At 49.9% G+C, this 20,395-nt stretch overlaps 1 protein-coding gene across 1 annotated transcript in view; it reads left to right on the top strand.

Moving 5' to 3' along the window:
* PRP4K (pre-mRNA processing factor kinase PRP4K) overlaps positions 1-20,395 on the top strand; it is a 153,371-nt gene that overhangs the window by 73,709 nt on the left and 59,267 nt on the right. Inside the window, 3 exon segments of the mRNA XM_075314795.1 lie at positions 5,778-5,851; positions 6,089-6,179; positions 7,449-7,596. Of these exon segments, the coding sequence (XP_075170910.1) occupies positions 5,778-5,851; positions 6,089-6,179; positions 7,449-7,596 (313 nt within the window).

Raw genomic sequence — 20,395 nt, 5'->3', positions numbered from 1 at the left:
TGGCGGCCGCCAATTCTGTGGTTTTGCGCAGAGCCTTATGGTTAAAGGACTGGAAAGCAGATGCTGGTTCCAAAAAATGCTTAACCAGCTTGCCATTATCTAGAGACAGACTGTTTGGTGAGCCATTGGCTGAAATCATAAAACAGTCCAAGGGTAAGGACTCTTCCTTACCACAGCCCAGAGCAAGTAAACCTCAACAGAAAAAGTGGCAGTCGAGGTTTCGGTCCTTTCGAGGCTCGGGCAAGCCCCAATTCTCCTCGTCCAAAGGGACTCAGAAAGGACAAGGGAGCTCAGATTCCTGGCGGGCTCACTCACGCCCCAGGAAAGCAAATGGAGGAACCGCTTCCAAGGCGGCTACCTCATGACTTTCGGCCTCCTCCCTCCGCATCCTCGGTCGGTGGCAGGCTCTCCCGCTTTTGCGACATTTGGCTGTCACAGGTCAAGGACCGGTGGGTAACAGACATTTTGTCTCGCGGGTACAGAATCGAGTTCAGTTCTCGGCCTCCACTTCGGTTCTTCAGAACCTCCCCACACCCCAACCGAGCAGATGCCCTGCTGCAGGCGGTGGACTCTCTAAGAGCAGAAGGAGTCGTGATCCCTGTCCCCCCTCTGGAACGGGGCCGAGGATTTTACTCCAACCTCTTTGTGGTTCCAAAAAAGGACGGCTCCTTCCGTCCCGTTCTGGACCTAAAACTGCTCAACAAGCATGTGAACGCCAGGCGGTTCCGGATGGAATCCCTCCGCTCAGTCATTGCCTCAATGTCCCAAGGAGATTTCCTAGCGTCAATAGACATCAAAGATGCTTATCTTCACGTGCCGATTGCTACGGAGCACCAACGCTTTCTGCGCTTCGTGATAGGAGACGAACATCTTCAGTTCGTGGCTCTGCCATTTGGTCTGGCGACAGCCCCCCGGGTGTTCACCAAGATCATGGCAGCAGTGGTAGCAGTCTTGCACTCTCACGGACACTCTGTGATCCCTTACTTGGACGATCTATTGGTCAAGGCACCCTCTCAGGAGGCATGCCAACTCAGCCTGAATTTTGCACTGGAGACTCTCCAGGCGTTCGGGTGGATCATCAACTTCCCAAAGTCAAATCTGTCACCGACCCAATCACTAACGTATCTTGGCATGGAGTTTCATACTCTCTCAGCGATAGTGAAGCTTCCGCTGAGCAAGCAGAGGTCACTACAGGCGGGGGTGCAGGCTCTCCTTCAGAGTCAGTCGCACTCCTTAAGACGCCTCATGCACTTCCTCGGGAAGATGGTGGCGGCAATGGAGGCGGTTCCGTTTGCGCAGTTTCATCTGCGTCCACTTCAATGGGACATTCTCCGCCAATGGGACGGGAAGTCAAAATCCCTGGACAGGAAAGTCTCCCTTTCCCAGACGGCCAAGGACTCTCTGCAGTGGTGGCTTCTTCCCACCTCATTATCACAGGGAAGATCCTTCCTACCACCGTCCTGGGCGGTGGTCACGACAGACGTGAGTCTGTCAGGGTGGGGAGCAGTGTTTCTTCACCACAGGGCTCAGGGTACGTGGACTCAGCAGGAGTCCAGCCTTCAGATCAATGTTCTGGAAATCAGAGCGGTGTTTCTTGCCCTGCTAGCCTTCCAGCAGTGGCTGGAAGGGAAGCAGATCCGAATTCAATCGGACAACTCCACAGCGGTGGCATACATCAATCACCAGGGCGGGACTCGCAGTCGGCAAGCCTTCCAGGAAGTCCGGCGCATTATGATGTGGGTGGAAGCCACGGCCTCCACCATATCCGCAGTTCACATCCCCGGCGTAGAAAACTGGGAAGCAGACTTCCTCAGTCGCCAGGGCATGGACGCAGGGGAATGGTCCCTTCACCCGGACGTGTTTCAGGAAATCTGTCGCCGATGGGGAAGGCCGGACGTCGATCTAATGGCGTCTCGGCACAACAACAAGGTCCCAACCTTCATGGCACGGTCTCGCGATCAAAGAGCTCTAGCAGCAGACGCCCTAGTGCAAGATTGGTCGCAGTTCCGGCTCCCTTATGTGTTTCCACCTCTGGCACTCTTGCCCAGAGTGCTACGCAAGATCAGATCCGACTGCAGCCGCGTCATACTCGTCGCTCCAGACTGGCCGAGGAGGGCGTGGTATCCGGATCTGTGGCATCTCACGGTCGGCCAACCGTGGGCGCTGCCAGACCGACCAGACTTACTGTCCCAAGGGCCGTTTTTCCATCGGAATTCTGCGGCCCTCAACCTGACTGCGTGGCCATTGAGTCCTGGATCCTAGAGTCTTCAGGCTTATCCCAAGGGGTCGTTGCCACCATGAGACAGGCTAGGAAGCCCACGTCTGCTAAGATCTACCACAGAACGTGGAGGATATTCTTATCCTGGTGCTCTGCTCAGGGAGTGTCTCCCTGGCCATTTGCATTACCTATCCTTCTTTCTTTCCTCCAATCTGGGTTAGAAAAAGGTTTGTCGCTCGGCTCCCTTAAAGGGCAAGTCTCGGCGCTATCTGTCTTTTTTCAGAAGCGTCTAGCACGACTTTCCAAGGTGCGCACGTTCCTGCAGGGGGTTTGTCATATCGTACCCCCGTACAAGCGACCGTTAGATCCATGGGATCTGAACAGGGTACTAGTTGCCCTCCAGAAGCCGCCCTTCGAGCCTCTGAGGGAGGTTTCACTTTCTAGGCTATCACAGAAAGTGGTTTTTCTGGTAGCGATCACATCTCTTCGGAGAGTGTCTGAGCTGGCAGCGCTGTCATCCAAGGCCCCCTTCCTGGTCTTCCACCAGGACAAGGTAGTGCTGCGCCCCATTCAGGAGTTTCTCCCGAAGGTGGTATCCTCTTTTCATCTTAATCAGGATATCTCTTTGCCTTCGTTTTGTCCTCATGCAGTTCATCGGTATGAGAAGGATTTACATTTGTTAGATCTGGTGAGAGCACTCAGAATCTACATTTCCCGCACAGCGCCCCTGCGCCGTTCGGATGCACTCTTTGTCCTTGTCGCTGGTAAGCGCAAGGGGTCGCAGGCTTCTAAGGCCACCCTGGCTCGATGGATCAAAGAACCAATTCTTGAAGCCTACCGTTCTGCGGGGCTTCAGGTTCCGTCAGGGCTAAAGGCCCATTCTACCAGAGCCGTGGGTGCGTCCTGGGCATTGCGACACCAGGCTACGGCTCAACAGGTGTGCCAGGCAGCTACCTGGTCGAGTCTGCACACTTTCACCAAACATTATCAGGTGCATACCTATGCTTCGGCGGACGCCAGCCTAGGTAGAAGAGTCCTGCAGGCGGGAGTTGCCTCCCCGTAGGGGAGGGCTGTCTTGCAGCTCTAACATGAGGTATTTCTTTACCCACCCAGGGACAGCTTTTGGACGTCCCAATCGTCTGGGTCTCCCAATAGAGCGCCGAAGAAGAAGGGAATTTTGTTACTTACCGTAAATTCCTTTTCTTCTAGCTCTTATTGGGAGACCCAGCACCCGCCCTGTTGTCCTTCGGGATTTTTGGTTTGTTTGCGGGTACACATGTTGTTCATGTTGAACGGTTTTCAGTTCTCCGATGTTTCTCGGAGTGAATTTGTTTAAACCAGTTATTGGCTTTCCTCCTTCTTGCTTTTGCACTAAAACTGGTGAGCCAGTGATCCCACTGGGGGTGTATAGCCAGAAGGGGAGGGGCCTTACACTTTTTAGTGTAATTGCTTTGTGTGGCCTCCGGAGGCAGTGCTATACACCCAATCGTCTGGGTCTCCCAATAAGAGCTAGAAGAAAAGGAATTTACGGTAAGTAACAAAATTCCCTTCTTTTTCAATTGTTAAAGGGAAGGTGTCACGTTTTTTTATTTTTGCATTAAAAATAGTGATTATGTAATCAAATATTTTTAATAAAAAATGAAAATCACTGCTTATTTAGTTTTTATTTAATTCTAATTTTACTGGAGGCACTGGGGGCCATGCTGGATTTGCTGTGTGTGTGACGACAGTTACTCCTTTATGACAGCCCCTGTGCATAGAGAACAGTGGTCGGGATCCGACTCCATCAGTAACGTTACAATAGGCGTCTGCTGTGACCTGGGCGCACCCCCTGGGCTGTCCAGATCACAGCAGAGGGAGGAGATCAGTGCCATCATTGTGGAGCCCCATCGTATGCTGTTTGCTCCACTTTACTCCTGTTAACCGCCGGGATGTGTGAGTATGGGCCGCCTCCCCTCCCCCCGTTACCGTCTCCGATGACACCCCCTCCCTCCACTCTCCCCAGCCCCCGCTACTGCTACCGCCTCCCCTCCCCAAGTGCCATTACCGTCTCCGATGACACCCCCTCCCTCCGCTCTACCCAGCTCCCACTCTGCCCCCCGCCGCCGCTGCTCTGTGTGTGTGTGTTTGTGTGCCATTGCATGTGAGTACCGCCGCTGCTACCGTCTCCAAAAACACCCCCGCTCAACCCTCCCCCCCTTCCGCCTGCCACCTGTCGGCCTGTGTGTGTACTGGTGATACTGTCTGCAGGGTTGTGTATCTAATCCTATCCTGTGTGATACTGTCTGCACAGCTGTGTATCTAATCCTATCCTGTGTGATACTGTCTGCAGGGCTGTGTATCTAATCCTAGCCTGTGTGATACTGTCTGCAGGGCTGTGTATCTAATCCTAGCCTGTGTGATACTGTCTGCAGGGTTGTGTATCTAATCTTATCCTGTGTGATACTGTCTGCACAGCTGGGTATCTAATCCTATCCTGTGTGATACTGTCTGCAGGGCTGTGTATCTAATCCTCCTATGTGACACTGCTGAGCCGTGTATCTAATCCTATCCTGTGTGATACTCTCTGCTGAGCCGTGTATCTAATCCTAGCCTGTGTGATACTGTCTGCAGGGCTGTATGTATATCTAATCCTCTCCTGTGTGATACTGTCTGCAGGGCTGTGTATCTAATCCTATCCTGTGTGATACTGTCTGCAGGGCTGTGTATCTAATCCTCTGTGAAACTGCTGAGCCGTGTATCTAATCCTATCTGTATGATACTGTCTGCTGAACCGTGTAGCTAATCCTATCCTGTGTGATACTGTCTGCACAGCTGTATATCTAATCCTATCCTGTGTGATACTGTCTGCTGAGCCATGTATCTAATCCTATCCTGTGTGATACGGTCTGCTGAGCCGTGTATCTAATCCTAGCCTGTGTGATACTGTCTGCAGGGCTGTGTATCTAATCCTCTCCTGTGTGATACTGTCTGCAGGGATGTGTATCTAATCCTATCCTGTGTGATACTGTCTGCAGGGCTGTGTATCTAATCCTCTCCTGTGTGATAATGTCTGCTGAGTCGTGTATCTAATCCTATCCTGTGTGATACTGTCTGCTGAGCCGTGTATCTAATTCTATCCTGTGTGATACTCCTGCTGTCCTTGGTGACATTTTTGGTCACCAACAAAATGGCTCTGCACTGTGTCCCTACATGTCATTCTCTGTTATCTGTTGGAAACACTCAGATTGGGAGGGTGAGGCATGCCATCACACACAGGAGAGCAGACTCCGCCCACTTTACTGCAGGCTGTAATCTGAGCTTTTTCTACAGTGGGATTTCTGTAGGATTTCTGAAGCTGCTCCCCCTAGTGTTTAACAGTGGAAAATATTAAACTTTTTAATTTTTTTTATATTTTGCTAAATTAAAAACAAATAATATTTAAAAAAAACAATAAAACATTATTACTTTACATTTTTTCAGTTATTGAAATTTTTTTTTATTGACGACACCTTCCCTTTAAAGAATTTTTTTTTTTTAAATGACATTCCTTTTAAGCCAAACTTGTTTTGTTTCCTAGGTGCTGCACAGAAAAAAATAACTGCTCCTGACATGTTTACAGAATCTGATGACATGTTTGCAGCATATTTTGATGTAAGTTTTGTAACTTTTTACCCAATTTGTGTTTGCATATTATAAACTCAGCCGTTTTTCTTTTATTATCTACACTCCATTGTTAAAAAAGACCATAATTTGCAACATTTTTATTCGATGCCTAACTGTGCATTACTTTTGCAACATTTCAAATATTTTTGCACTTGTTTTTGGTGCAAATATTTTGAATCTGTTTGGATAATGTGTTAAGTACCTGCTGTTTGTGTTGTTTTGCAGAGTGCTCGTTTTAGAGCTGCCGGTATCGGAAAAGACTTCAAGGAAAACCCCAACTTGAGGGATAACTGGACAGATTCTGAAGGCTATTACCGTATGTTTTATATCGATTTTTCTTAGTAGATCATTTACACATTTGCCGTTTTTTAGCGTGTGACATTGCGTTGAAATTTCAATTATAATGGAATATCTGTTTTGTACATCTCCATATAAGCAATCATACAAGGAATCTTGTTTGCTATCGTATGGTACTTTTTGCTTTGCCAAATCCTCTTAAATGTGCTTTTAATTAAGAATTGAAAATGCGTAAATTCAACAACACTTTTAAGTAGCTTTAACCCTATAAGCTCGGCCACAGAAAACAGGACTCTGTGTCTTCTACAGAGTCCATTTATAGCAGAGAATGAAGTTGACAGATTCTCATTTAGGCTGCTTTCACACTAAGTTTTTTTTTTTTTTAACATGCATCATGAACATTTTTTAACGCAAAAACGGATCCAGTTTAAATGCGTGTTCATTTCAATGCATTTGCAATGGACTTGCGTCAACATGCGTTCACATGCGTTTGCGTGCGTTATAGTGAGGATTCAGCGACTTGCAGTTTTTTAACTTTTTTCAAAAACGCTACTTGTAGCGTTTTTGAGCTGCGTCCAAATACTGTTTTTCACTGGATCCGGACTATGCTGCATGCAAACGCATGTGAACGCTGGCATGCTGATAGACAGGATCCTGCTTGCTCTACTGAGCATGCCCAGAAACCAGCCTGGCGTGATCAGTCTCTCTCTCCCCCTCCCTTACTCTCTCTCTCTCTCCCCCTCCTTCTCTCTCCTCTCTCTCTCCCCCGCCTGAGAGCGGTGGACGCTCGTAACCAATGTAAATATCGGGTAACCAAGCAAAGCGCTTTGCTTAGTTACCCGATGTTTACCTTGGTTACGTGTGCAGGGAGCAGGCAGCCCAGCTCCTAGCAGCTACAGAAGCTCGTAACCAAGGTAAATATCGGGTAACCAAGCAAAGCACTTTGCTTAGTTACCCGATGTTTACCTTGGTTACCAGCGTCGCAGCTGTCAGATGCCGTCTCCCAGTCTATCTTGTTCAGTTCCCCTCACTCCCGATCACATGACTCCAATGCCCGCCCATAAACTTCAAGTGACAGGATCCTGCAATATAACATATGCGTTTGCATGCGTTTTTCTTTGTAAAAACAGGATCCACTTTTACAGCAAAAAAACGTTCATGACGCATGTTAAAAAAACATAGTGTGAAAGCAGCCTTAGTCTGCAGGGATGCCTTCATTTCGCTACGATTTGCATCATGTGTTCAGACACCTTTTGAGCACAAGTTTTTCTCTTTTACTTTGCTTCAGGTGTTAACATAGGTGAAGTTTTGGAGAAAAGATATAATGTCTATGGATATACAGGCCAAGGCGTATTCAGTAATGTCGTGCGTGCTCGAGACATGGCAAGAGCTAATCAAGAAGTTGCTGTCAAAATCATTAGAAACAATGAATTAATGTAAGTATGAACTCGCATTGTATCTTACTGGTGGGTACATTTTACAAAATGGCCAAAACAGTGTTAATTTGAGGCTGCAGCTGGTAATACTGCAACATCTATTTACTCTACTGCTCCAATACACTGAAGACTGTGTTCACTTTTGCTTAGCAGCCTCTTTTTAATTGTTTTGCTATCCATTGTATAACAGGGTGTTTCATTGTGGTCTGTCATTTTGACATCAAGAACAGTGATGCATGCTTTTTTTTTTTTTAAACTCGTTTTATTGAAGGTTAAGTAAGACATTACATTATAGGATAAGTCAGCAATTTGTACTTTACAAGTATACACATATACTGTTTGATAAGCAGAGTAATAAAGCAACAGCAATTAAATCCACAACTATTACATTCAATCTGGCCTTAGCACATTAATCATTGCAGAGGAGTCAGTTCATGAAACATATCCATTCTGGGGCGAAAAGCCCACCTCAATAAGAGAAGCGCAACCCAGATTACAGCGGTCGTGTAGTATCCCCAATACATCATATCATAAGCCACATATTCTCCTTTCCACCCATCAGAATACCATTAGTTACTATCACGCCAGTACCGACTGTAGGCTATCAGTTAGGGAGCCGGGTGATCCTCCGGTCAAGGGCGAGTCCATCCATCTACCCCATATTTTGTCAAATTTATGTAATGATCCCCTTATCTTATAAACATAGTGTTCTGACGGAATTATAGCATTTACCAACGCAATCCATGAGGCTCTAGTTGGAGGGTGGACGCCCATCCAGTTTAGTATAATGCCCTTCCGGGCCAAAAATAATACCTTTTTTATTAGCAAGTTTTCATTTTGGGACCAGGAGCGTACGTCCACCACCCCAAACAGACACAGAATTGGGCACAGAGCAACTCCTTTCTGAAGTATGGTGGATAGAATCGTTACAACCTCGCTCCAATAGGAGAGAATGACCCGGCAATCCCATATCATGTGCCAGAAATCAGCACCGTCTCTCCCGCATCTTGGACAACCCACCCCCACCAGATTATTCGCCTTTTTCATCTTGTTCAATCTTTGAGGAGTCATATAACTTTGGTGTATTATGTATAACTGAATCAGTCTATTATTGACTGCCGGGGAGACTAGCGTGTGGGATTCGACAATGTCGTCCCACACTACATCATCAATTTCAGGGATCCTGGCACTCCACCTCTCCCGGACAGAAAGAGGACTGGTCATGGCCTTGGCCCGGATAAGGGAGGAGTACAGTTTGGAAATGAGGCCTCCAGGGCCCTGTGATCTGATAATTCCAATGACTGGAAAGGAAGAGAATCTAATCCCACGACCAGAGAACTGAGCCCGAAAGGCGTGCCTAATCTGGAGATACTGAAACCCATGAGATTCCGGCAAATCAAATTCTGCACGCAGCTGCGCAAAGGGGCGGAGACCACCATCCCGGACCAGTGATCCCAAGGAGACTATTCCTCGATTCCTCCATTCGCCAAACCCCGGCAGCCCACAAAAGTGTGGAAGGTCCAGGTTACCCCATATTGGTGTCTCAGTTGGCATATCATGGAAACCAAAAATGGTTTTAGCCTCCTTCCAGACCCTGGCCCCCAGTTTGTGTATTGGGAGGACCCGACCCTCAGGAGCCCTCTTGTGGTCCGTCAACAATGGCCATAGGAGATCCATACCTGTGAACTCTGCCAGAAGACCCTCCGGAGAACCCCTCACCCCAGGAAGTGTCCATTGTCCCAAATATTTCAATTGTCCGGCCAGATAGTATAAGTACAGATCAGGAAGGGCCATACCCCCCATGTCCTTGGGTCTCTGTAATTTGGCCAACTGGACCCTTGATCTGGAAGGACCCCAGACAAAGGTGATCATCAAAGATTCCAGGGACCGAAAGAAAGAGCGAGGAATCTGTACGAATACATGTTGGGTTATGTAAAGACACTTTGGTTGCACTATCATTTTAAGGAGATTAATCCTTCCCGCCACTGAGAGCGGGAGTTGGCTCCATCTATTAAATTTCTCCCCGAGGTGTGATAATAAGGGGGCAATGTTTCTTGCTATCATCTCCGAAGGGCTTCCCGTCAATATAATCCCCAGGTATTTAAAATGATCCACCACTGGAACCCTACATATGTGAGTATTCATCAGTTCCTCCCTGTCCCGGGATAGGAAGAGAAGGTACGATTTTGACCAATTTATTGACAGGCCCGAGAACTCCCCGAATCGGTCGATTAACTCTACGGCTCTAGGAATGGAGGAATCCGGATCCGAAGCAAACAATAACAGGTCGTCTGCATACAGAGACAAACGTTCATCTCCCTTACGATGTCTCACTCCCCGGTAGATTGGGTCTGTCCGAATGCGCACTGCCAACGGTTCCATGGCAAGGGCGAACAGAAGAGGGGATAGAGGACATCCCTGCCTGGTTCCCCTTTCCAAATGGAAGGTTTCCGATACTCCGCCTCCCACCTGAATGTTAGCCGTTGGGGCTTTATATATAATCTCAATCCATCTAATAAAATCATTGCCGAAACCAAATGCTCGCAGCACCTCCAGCAGGTATGGCCATTCTATAGAGTCAAAGGCCTTGGCCGCATCCAAGGAGACCAAAGCCCAATCCTCCTCTAACTTGGTGCCCATCTGTAGAATCACCTGTGCCCTCCTCAGATTATCCGAAGTACTTCTACCCGGAATGAATCCAGACTGATCCTCATGTATTATGGAGGAGATCACTTTATTGAGTCTAGTTGCTAAAATTTTGGTAAGAATTTTGTAATCAGAGTTCAACAGAGAGATCGGTCTGTATGAGCCACAATCCAGTGGATCCTTATCTGGTTTCAATAGTAGCACGATGGTTGCCTCATAGAAGGAATCAGGCAACCGTCCCCTGCGGAACGAAGCCTCAGCCGTCTCCAGGAGAGCCGGAACCAGCTCCACCCTATACTTGTCGAATATCTCAATCGGGAGTCCGTCTGGGCCAGACGCCTTACCCCTATTGAGGGCTCCCATCGCCTCCACCATCTCTTCCATGCTAATGGGCTCATCCAAGGCCGACCTCTGGGCCAAAGTCAATCTGGGAAGCTCCAGATCCCGCAAGTATTCAGTGATCTCCTCCCTTGACACAGCCAGCCTGGACTCATATAGGTTCCTATAGAAGTCCAGAAACACCTTCAGGATGCCAGTGACGGAGGTGATTGATTCGCCACCGGAGTCTCTGATCTTAAGGACCGCAGGTGAGCTAGTGGATTGGCGCACCAGGAACGCTAGTAAACTACTAGATTGGTTCCCTTGCTCAAAATATCTCTGGTTCATGAAGAAGACATGCCTCTTAGCCTTATCCTGCAGGAACAAAAGATATTTCCTCCCAGCCTGTAGCCACTGGGATCTGTTTCCTTCAGAAGGGTCTGAGGTAAATCTGTGTTCAAGCATTCTATTTTGAGTGGCCAATTCCTCCTCCTCTCTGGCCGCCTGTTTCTTGACATAAGAGATAGAGGAGTGACAGCATCCCCTCAAATACGCCTTAAGCGCGTCCCAATAGGCCGAGTGATTCTCTTCCACGGAGTTCGTCTCGGTGTATGCCCTGAGCTGATCAGGAATCCTATCATTAGTACCAAAGAGTGACAGCCACCAAGGGTTAATCTTCCGTGACACTTTACGAGATTTACATCCTTCCCATTTAATGCTGACAAATACCGGAGAATGGTCTGATACTGATCTGGGTAGATGACACACCGATTGTATATGGGCACAGACTCTTTCATTTCCACAAATGTAATCAATTCTAGATAATGAGTTTTCTTCAGCGCTCTATTGGGAGACCCAGACGATTGGGTGTATAGCACTGCCTCCGGAGGCCACACAAAGCGATTACACTAAAAAGTGTAAGGCCCCTCCCCTTCTGGCTATACACCCCCAGTGGGATCACTGGCTCACCAGTTTTCTGCTTTGTGCGAAGGAGGTCAGACATCCACGCATAGCTCCACTGTTTGTAGTCAGCAGTAGCTGCTGGCTATATCGGATGGAAGAAAAGAGGGCCCATATGGGGCCCCCAGCATGCTCCCTTCTCACCCGCGGTGGTGCTTGTAAGGTTGAGGTACCTATTGCTGGTACAGAGGCTGGAGCCCACATGCTGTTTTCCTTCCACATCCCCTTGAGGGCTCTGTGGAAGTGGGATCTTGCCGGCCCCCAAGCCCTGAGGCCGGGCTCCATCCACAGACCCAGAGAACCTGCTGGATTTGGAGCGGGAGTGCCGTTCAGGGACAAGGCCCTGCAACTTTCAGGTACTCTGTGTCCCCGGCAGGCACGGACACTCTCAAGGCTTGCTGAGCGTTATAGTGCGCCGGGGACAGTAGCGCTGTGCGCTGGGGTTAGGTCACTGCAGCTTTGCTGAGTGACGTTACATGTTGGGAACTACTGCGCCGACCGCTACTGGAGCGGCGGCGCAGCTGCGACTTGTGGTGCGCCGGGGACTTTGCGCCGACCGCGCTTTTACGGCGGCGGCGCTTCTAACTTTAGCCCCCGGCTTCTGCGGCCTAGCGCCGCTTCGTTCCCGCCCCCACCCTGTCAATCAGGGTAGGGGAGAGACGCTGCTCAATGGGCAGCGCCGAGGGCTGGAGCTTTATTTACATGCTCCAGCCCTCTCACTAGGCACAGTGGGAAGCAGGCTTCCCGCTCTTCGTCTGTATACGCCCAGGGCCCGCCCCCCCTCTCCACAAGGACGCCGGCAGCCATTACACATGCGGTCTGGCTGGGGAAAGGCAGCAGGCTCTGGGAGACCCAGACTAAAGGGATTTCGGCGACCACACACCCGCTCCTAAGCGGGCGGTAAGCTGCACTTTAGTGCTGGCCCCACTAGTGCCTCAGTGTTATATTAGTGTACTTTTTTCTTGGTACCATATATATATATAGTTGCACTGTAAGGTCGCTTCTTGGCTGGACACCCTGTACTGCTCTGAGGAGGCAGCAACATGTCATCCGCAAAACGCAAGGGTGCCAAGGCACAGGCTGTGTACACTGTTTGTACTGCATGTGGGGCTGATCTACCGGCAGGCTCCAATGACTCACATTGTGTGCAATGTTCAGTCCCAGTGGCACTTCGTCAGCCAGAGCCTATGGTGGTAGTGGCCCAGGCAGAGACGCCTGTGAACCCTGCCCCGGTGACGGGGACAGACTTTGCAGTTTTTGCTGATAAAATGTCTGTGACTATGACTAAAATCCTGGAGACCTTGCAGTCCAGGCCAGTTACTCAGACCATGGACACTGCTGTGTCTATGCTCTCCGGTCCCCCTCAGTTGGAACTAATCCGTACTTCAAGGGGGTCTCAAGCATCACAGGCTGAAGTCTCTGACTCAGATGACAGTCCCAGGCAGCCTAAGCGAGCTCGCTGGGAAAGACCCTCCACGTCATCACACTGCTCAGGGTCTCAGCGAGAAGAGTCTCTCTGTGATGAGACTGAGGACGGTGATCAGGATTCTAATCCTGGGGCCCCTCTCAATCTGGATGCCCCTGATGGTGACGCCATGGTTAATGACCTTATATCGGCAATTAATAGACTGTTGGATATTTCTCCCCCAGCCCCTTCTGCAGAGGAGGCAGCTGCACAGCAGGAGAAGTTCCATTTCCTGTATCCCAAGCGTAAATTAAGTGCTTTTTTGGACCACTCTGACTTCAGAGAATCGATCCAGAAACACGACGCTCATCCAGACAAGCGTTTCTCTAAACGTTCTAAGGATACCCGTTATCCTTTTCCCTCTGAGGTGGCCAAACGCTGGACCCAGTGTCCAAAGGTGGATCCCCCAATTTCCAAGCTTGCGGCTAGATCCATAGTCGCAGTAGAGGATGGCGCTTCACTTAAAGATGCCAACGACAGACAGATGGACCTTTGGTTGAAATCTGTCTATGAAGCTATCGGCGCGTCGTTTGCTCCAGCATTCGCGGCCGTGTGGGCACTCCAAGCTATTTCAGCTGGTTTAGCACAGGTGGATGCTATCATGCATCCAGCAGTGCCGCAAGTGGCGTCCCTAACTTCGCAAATGTCTGCGTTTGCGACCTATGCTATCAATGCTGTCCTAGAATCTACGAGCCGTACCGCTATGGCGTCCGCCAATTCTGTGGTTTTGCGCAGAGCCTTGTGGTTAAAGGACTGGAAAGCAGATGCTGGTTCCAAAAAATGCTTAACCAGCTTGCCATTATCTAGAGACAGACTGTTTGGTGAGCCATTGGCTGAAATCATAAAACAGTCCAAGGGTAAGGACTCTTCCTTACCACAGCCCAGAGCAAGTAAACCTCAACAGAAAAAGTGGCAGTCGAGGTTTCGGTCCTTTCGAGGCTCGGGCAAGGCCCAATTCTCCTCGTCCAAAAGGACTCAGAAAGAACAAGGGAGCTCAGATTCCTGGCGGGCTCACTCACGCCCCAGGAAAGCAAATGGAGGAACCGCTTCCAAAGCGGCTACCTCATGACTTTCGGCCTCCTCCCTCCGCATCCTCGGTCGGTGGCAGGCTCTCCCGCTTTTGCGACATTTGGCTGTCACAGGTCAAAGACCGGTGGGTAACAGACATTTTGTCTCGCGGGTACAGAATCGAGTTCAGTTCTCGGCCTCCACTTCGGTTCTTCAGAACCTCCCCACACCCCAACCGAGCAGATGCCCTGCTGCAGGCGGTGGACTCTCTAAGAGCAGAAGGAGTCGTGATCCCTGTCCCCCCTCAGGAACGGGGGCGAGGATTTTACTCCAATCTCTTTGTGGTTCCAAAAAAGGACGGCTCCTTCCGTCCTGTTCTGGACCTAAAACTGCTCAACAAGCATGTGAACGCCAGGCGGTTCCGGATGGAATCCCTCCGCTCAGTCATTGCCTCAATGTCTCAAGGAGATTTCCTAGCATCAATAGACATCAAAGATGCTTATCTCCACGTGCCGATTGCTACAGAGCACCAACGCTTTCTACGCTTCGTGATAGGAGACGACCATCTTCAGTTCGTAGCTCTGCCATTTGGTCTGGCGACAGCCCCTCGGGTGTTCACCAAGATCATGGCGGCAGTGGTAGCAGTCTTGCACTCTCACGGACACTCTGTGATCCCTTACTTGGACGATCTACTGGTCAAGGCACCCTCTCAAGAGGCATGCCAACTCAGCCTGAATGTTGCACTGGAGACTCTCCAGGCGTTCGGGTGGATCATCAACTTCCCAAAGTCAAATCTGTCACCGACCCAATCACTAACGTATCTTGGCATGGAGTTTCATACTCTCTCAGCGATAGTGAAGCTTCCGCTGGACAAGCAGCGGTCTCTACAGACTGGAGTGCAGGCTCTCCTTCAAAGTCAGTCGCACTCCTTAAGACGCCTCATGCACTTCCTCGGGAAGATGGTGGCGGCAATAGAAGCGGTTCCGTTTGCGCAGTTTCATCTGCGTCCACTTCAATGGGACATTCTCCGCCAATGGGACGGGAAGTCAACATCCCTGGACAGGAAAGTCTCCCTTTCCCAGACGGCCAAAGACTCTCTGCAGTGGTGGCTTCTTCCCACCTCATTATCACAGGGAAGATCCTTCCTACCACCGTCTTGGGCGGTGGTCACGACAGACGCGAGTCTGTCAGGGTGGGGAGCAGTCTTTCTCCACCACAGGGCTCAGGGTACGTGGACTCAGCAGGAGTCCACCCTTCAGATCAATGTTCTGGAAATCAGAGCAGTGTATCTTGCCCTACTAGCCTTCCAGCAGTGGCTGGAAGGAAGGCAGATCCGAATTCAGTCGGACAACTCCACAGCGGTGGCATACATCAACCACCAAGGGGGGACACGCAGTCGGCAAGCCTTCCAGGAAGTCCGGCGAATTCTGATGTGGGTGGAAGCCACAGCCTCCACCATATCCGCAGTTCACATCCCCGGCGTAGAAAACTGGGAAGCAGACTTCCTCAGTCGCCAGGGCATGGACGCAGGGGAATGGTCCCTTCACCCAGACGTGTTTCAGGAAATCTGTCGCCGCTGGGGGGTGCCGGACGTCGACCTAATGGCGTCACGGCACAACAACAAGGTCCCAACCTTCATGGCACGGTCTCGCGATCAAAGAGCGCTGGCGGCAGACGCCCTAGTGCAAGATTGGTCGCAGTTCCGGCTCCCTTATGTGTTTCCACCTCTGGCACTCTTGCCCAGAGTGCTACGCAAGATCAGATCCGATTGCAGCCGCGTCATACTTGTCGCCCCAGACTGGCCGAGGAGGGCGTGGTATCCGGATCTGTGGCAGCTCACGGTCGGCCAACCGTGGGCACTCCCAGACCGACCAGACTTACTGTCCCAAGGGCCGTTTTTCCATCGGAATTCTGCGGCCCTGAACCTGACTGTGTGGCCATTGAGTCCTGGATCCTAGCGTCTTCAGGATTGTCCCAAGGGGTCGTTGCCACCATGAGACAGGCTAGGAAGCCCACGTCCGCTAAGATCTACCACAGAACGTGGAGGATATTCTTATCCTGGTCCTCTGCTCAGGGAGTGTCTCCCTGGCCATTTGCATTGCCTACCTTTCTTTCTTTCCTGCAATCTGGGTTAGAAAAAGGTTTGTCGCTCGGCTCCCTTAAAGGTCAGGTCTCGGCGCTATCAGTCTTTTTTCAGAGGCGTTTGGCACGCCTTCCTAAGGTGCGCACGTTCCTACAGGGGGTTTGCCATATCGTACCCCCGTACAAGCGGCCGTTAGATCCATGGGATCTGAACAGGGTACTAGTTGCCCTCCAGAAGCCGCCCTTCGAGCCTCTGAGGGAGGTTTCACTTTCTAGACTATCACAGAAAGTGGCTTTTCTGGTAGCGATCACATCTCTTCGGAGAGTGTCCGAGCTGGCAGCACTATCATCCAAGGCTCCCTTCCTGGTCTTCCACCAGGACAAGGTTGTGCTGCGCCCCATTCAGGAGTTTCTCCCGAAGGTGGTATCCTCTTTTCATCTTAATCAGGATATCTCTTTGCCTTCGTTTTGTCCTCATGCAGTTCATCGGTATGAGAAGGATTTACATTTGTTAGATCTGGTGAGAGCACTCAGAATCTACATTTCCCGCACGGCGCCCTTGCGCCGTTCGGATGCACTCTTTGTCCTTGTCGCTGGTAAGCGCAAAGGGTCGCAGGCTTCTAAGGCCACCCTGGCTCGATGGATCAAAGAACCAATTCTTGAAGCCTACCGTTCTGCTGGGCTTCCGGTTCCATCAGGGCTGAAGGCCCATTCTACCAGAGCCGTGGGTGCATCCTGGGCATTACGACACCAGGCTACGGCTCAACAGGTGTGCCAGGCAGCTACCTGGTCGAGTCTGCACACTTTCACCAAACATTATCAGGTGCATACCTATGCTTCGGCGGACGCCAGCCTAGGTAGAAGAGTCCTGCAGGCGGCAGTTGCCTCCCCGTAGGGGAGGGCTGTCTTGCAGCTCTAACATGAGGTATTTCTTTACCCACCCAGGGACAGCTTTTGGACGTCCCAATCGTCTGGGTCTCCCAATAGAGCGCTGAAGAAGAAGGGAATTTTGTTACTTACCGTAAATTCCTTTTCTTCTAGCTCTTATTGGGAGACCCAGCACCCGCCCTGTTGTCCTTCGGGATTTTTGGTTTGTTTGCGGGTACACATGTTGTTCATGTTGAACGGTTTTCAGTTCTCCGATGTTACTCGGAGAGAATTTGTTTAAACCAGTTATTGGCTTTCCTCCTTCTTGCTTTTGCACTAAAACTGGTGAGCCAGTGATCCCACTGGGGGTGTATAGCCAGAAGGGGAGGGGCCTTACACTTTTTAGTGTAATTGCTTTGTGTGGCCTCCGGAGGCAGTGCTATACACCCAATCGTCTGGGTCTCCCAATAAGAGCTAGAAGAAAAGGAATTTACGGTAAGTAACAAAATTCCCTTCTTTCCCTGGGGTATAACATGTATATTCTCTCAGTACTGGGTTAAAAAACCGCCACATGTCGCACCATCCCACCTCCTGGAGGAATGCACTCAATCTAGTTTGCATCGTAGGGGAGATCGGGACCTGTCGGGTGTTGAATCTATCCAGTCCTGTGTTACTAATCAAATTGAAGTCCCCCATGCAGAGCACCAAGGCTTGTGGGAATTGTGAGGCAAACTTAGCCGCTTCATACAAAATTGAGATTCCCATCGCAGGGGGGATGTATATGGCTAAGATCACTATCATGACACCATCGATGTGAGCCTGGATAAACACATACCTCCCATCATTATCCTTTATAATCTTACCCGGGTCCCACCGCAATGCTTTATGGACTAGTACCGATACTCCCCTCGAATATGAGGAATGAACAGAGTGAGCTGACCATTGAACCCAAGGCTTCTGAAGCACTCTCGTGGTTTCCAACAACAAATGGGTCTCTTGCAAACATACAATCTGAGCTTTAGATTTTTTGATATGTGCAAATACTGCCGCCCGTTTCCTGGATGTGCCCAGCCCCCTAACATTCCATGTCATCAAACTTAAAGCCATTGAAATGTATCTCGTACTGAATTAATAGGGAAATGTCAAAAACTTAACCCACAGTAGAACTTGGGCAAACGTACCCTTAAATACAAACTATCGGTTGCAAACACACAGCCGAAAGAACTGATCCAGTAGTGTGACCAGGAGAGGGTGTCCCTAGTAACGACCAGGGTGAACCAACGTGGCTAGATGGTGTACTTGGTACGGGGGTGTCCTCGAAACAAGGACTTAAGCTTCTCCTGCAGTCCAACGTATTAAATTATCCTGCAACATAACCTTTAATCATACGTAGGTAAGAGAACCCAGAGTAAGTAGGCATAAAAATATGGAAAAAGAGAAAGAGAAGAGATAAGAGAAAGGAGGGAAGGGAAAAAAAAAAAAAAGAAAGGAAAAAAAAAAAAAAAAAAAAAAGGGGGGGGGGGGTAAGGAAGAGAGAAAGGGGCAAGGGAAGAGACGAAAGAGGAAAGAAATTAAGATGGGCGGAAGAAGAGAGAGTGTGAGGAGGAGGGAATATAGAAATATAAGAAGAAGAGAGGTAACAGAGGGCATACTGGGTGGAAACTGAAGAAGAGAGATGAAGGTTGAAGAGGGAAGTTGGAGAAAATAGCAAAGAAGACTTAGAGGTAGATAGGAATAGAATAGCAAGGATGGGTATGAGGCTGAGATAAAGGGGCCGAGGGATTAGACAAGTGAGACTGAGAGGGGGGAAGAAGAGATAGGAATGTAAAGGAAATGGAAGGAGAATTTGCAGGCAATCCCAAATTATAAGTGACTATCATGTATGGTGACTCCAAAAAACCTTAATATAGCTTTAAAGACAGAATTCAGCATCCTGAACTTAAGTGCGTTGACAAATACTGCAAACCCGGAGTAAAGTCCCCTTTTGGATCGCAAGATGCAGGATAATTCAAGATCGCATGAAATTGATCATGGCACCGCAGCAGCGTTCTGGCACATGTCCCGCTTGAAGACAGTTCAATCCGGTCCCACCAGCGACGAGTATTCCAGAACTCAAACAGGGCTTAGTCATAATCGCAGTGAGCTCATGTCCCGACACACTCAGAGGCACCATCTCCAGCTGCCCAGCCTTGAGGGGGGGGGCCAACCTGGAGACCGGCACAATGGAAGGCCAATAATAAACACATCCAGTAACTCACATGCTTCCGAGGGTCGCAAGCGCGCCATCGCATCCTGATGGAATCGTCAATTTCTCCACAAACTGGAACCAAAGGAGTTGGACGCGGACGCAAATGCGAACACGAACATCGCTCCACTCGCACGGTAGGAGAGATGGAGAAACCAAAGATATATCGCGCCTTCAATGTCGAGGGACGCCGAATATCTGCATAGGATGATCCTAAAACTATCGCAACAGCGATTCCAGGCGTCCCAGGAAAAGGAATCGTATCACCGACCTCAATCCAAAGGAGATGAAATAAACAATCAGAACCACGATGCCATCACAACAGCGATCCTCTCGGCGTCGCTCATGGCTGTAACGTATCAGCGCTTCCTCTTTAGTGTATTGATCCAGTCATCCGCCTCCGCAGGAGATGTAAAGAACAAGGATCGCTCTTGATGAACCACTCTGAGACGAGCCGGGAAGATCATGGAATAAGCAATATGGTGATCTCTAAGACGTTTTTTCACCTGAATGAAGGATGCCCTCGTTTTCTGAAGAGACGCAGAGAAGTCAGGAAAAATCAGTATGGGAGCATTATTATGTAGGATCGGGCCTTTGCGTCGCGCCGCACCAAGGATCGCATCTCTATCCCTGCTGCTCAACAGTCGGGCCAGGAGAGGTCTAGGCTGCGCTCCCGGGGGAGGAGGTCTGGCCGGTACCCGGTGGGCTCGTTCTATAGCGAACGCCGCTGACAGCGTCGCATCAGGGAAAGTTTCAGAAAGCCATGTTTCCATGAACTTACATGGGTCGCTCCCTTCTGCCCTCTCCGGCATCCCCAGAATTCTTAAATTATTGCGACGCAGGCGGTTTTCCAGATCGTCAGCCCTTTGCGCCCAGTTATTTGCCGCGCTCTCCAAAGAGGACAATCTGCCCGGCGTCGCTCTTGCGTCGTCTTCCAGCGTGGAGATCCACTGCTCCGTCTCCTTTACCCGCTCTCTCAGATTTTGCAGGTCCAGCCGGAGGAGTCCCACATCAATCTTAACCTCCTCGATTTTGCCCGTCAGCGACACTTTTGAATCCTGGATCGCCGCAAGTAACTGCGACGTAACCTGCTGCAGGGTTAGCTCCCGCGGCTCCTTGGATCCGGCCTCCATGCTCTCCTCCTCCTCCGCCTCACTGGATTCCCGCTCCGACTGCTTGCCGACGCCATCTTGCTGGGAGTCCCGAGC

The sequence above is a fragment of the Anomaloglossus baeobatrachus genome, chromosome 6 (assembly GCF_048569485.1).
Source record: "Anomaloglossus baeobatrachus isolate aAnoBae1 chromosome 6, aAnoBae1.hap1, whole genome shotgun sequence".
In the NCBI taxonomy this organism is placed as follows: domain Eukaryota; kingdom Metazoa; phylum Chordata; class Amphibia; order Anura; family Aromobatidae; genus Anomaloglossus; species Anomaloglossus baeobatrachus.
Note: the sequence above shows the minus strand (reverse complement) of the source record. Positions and strands in the feature narration are given on the sequence as shown.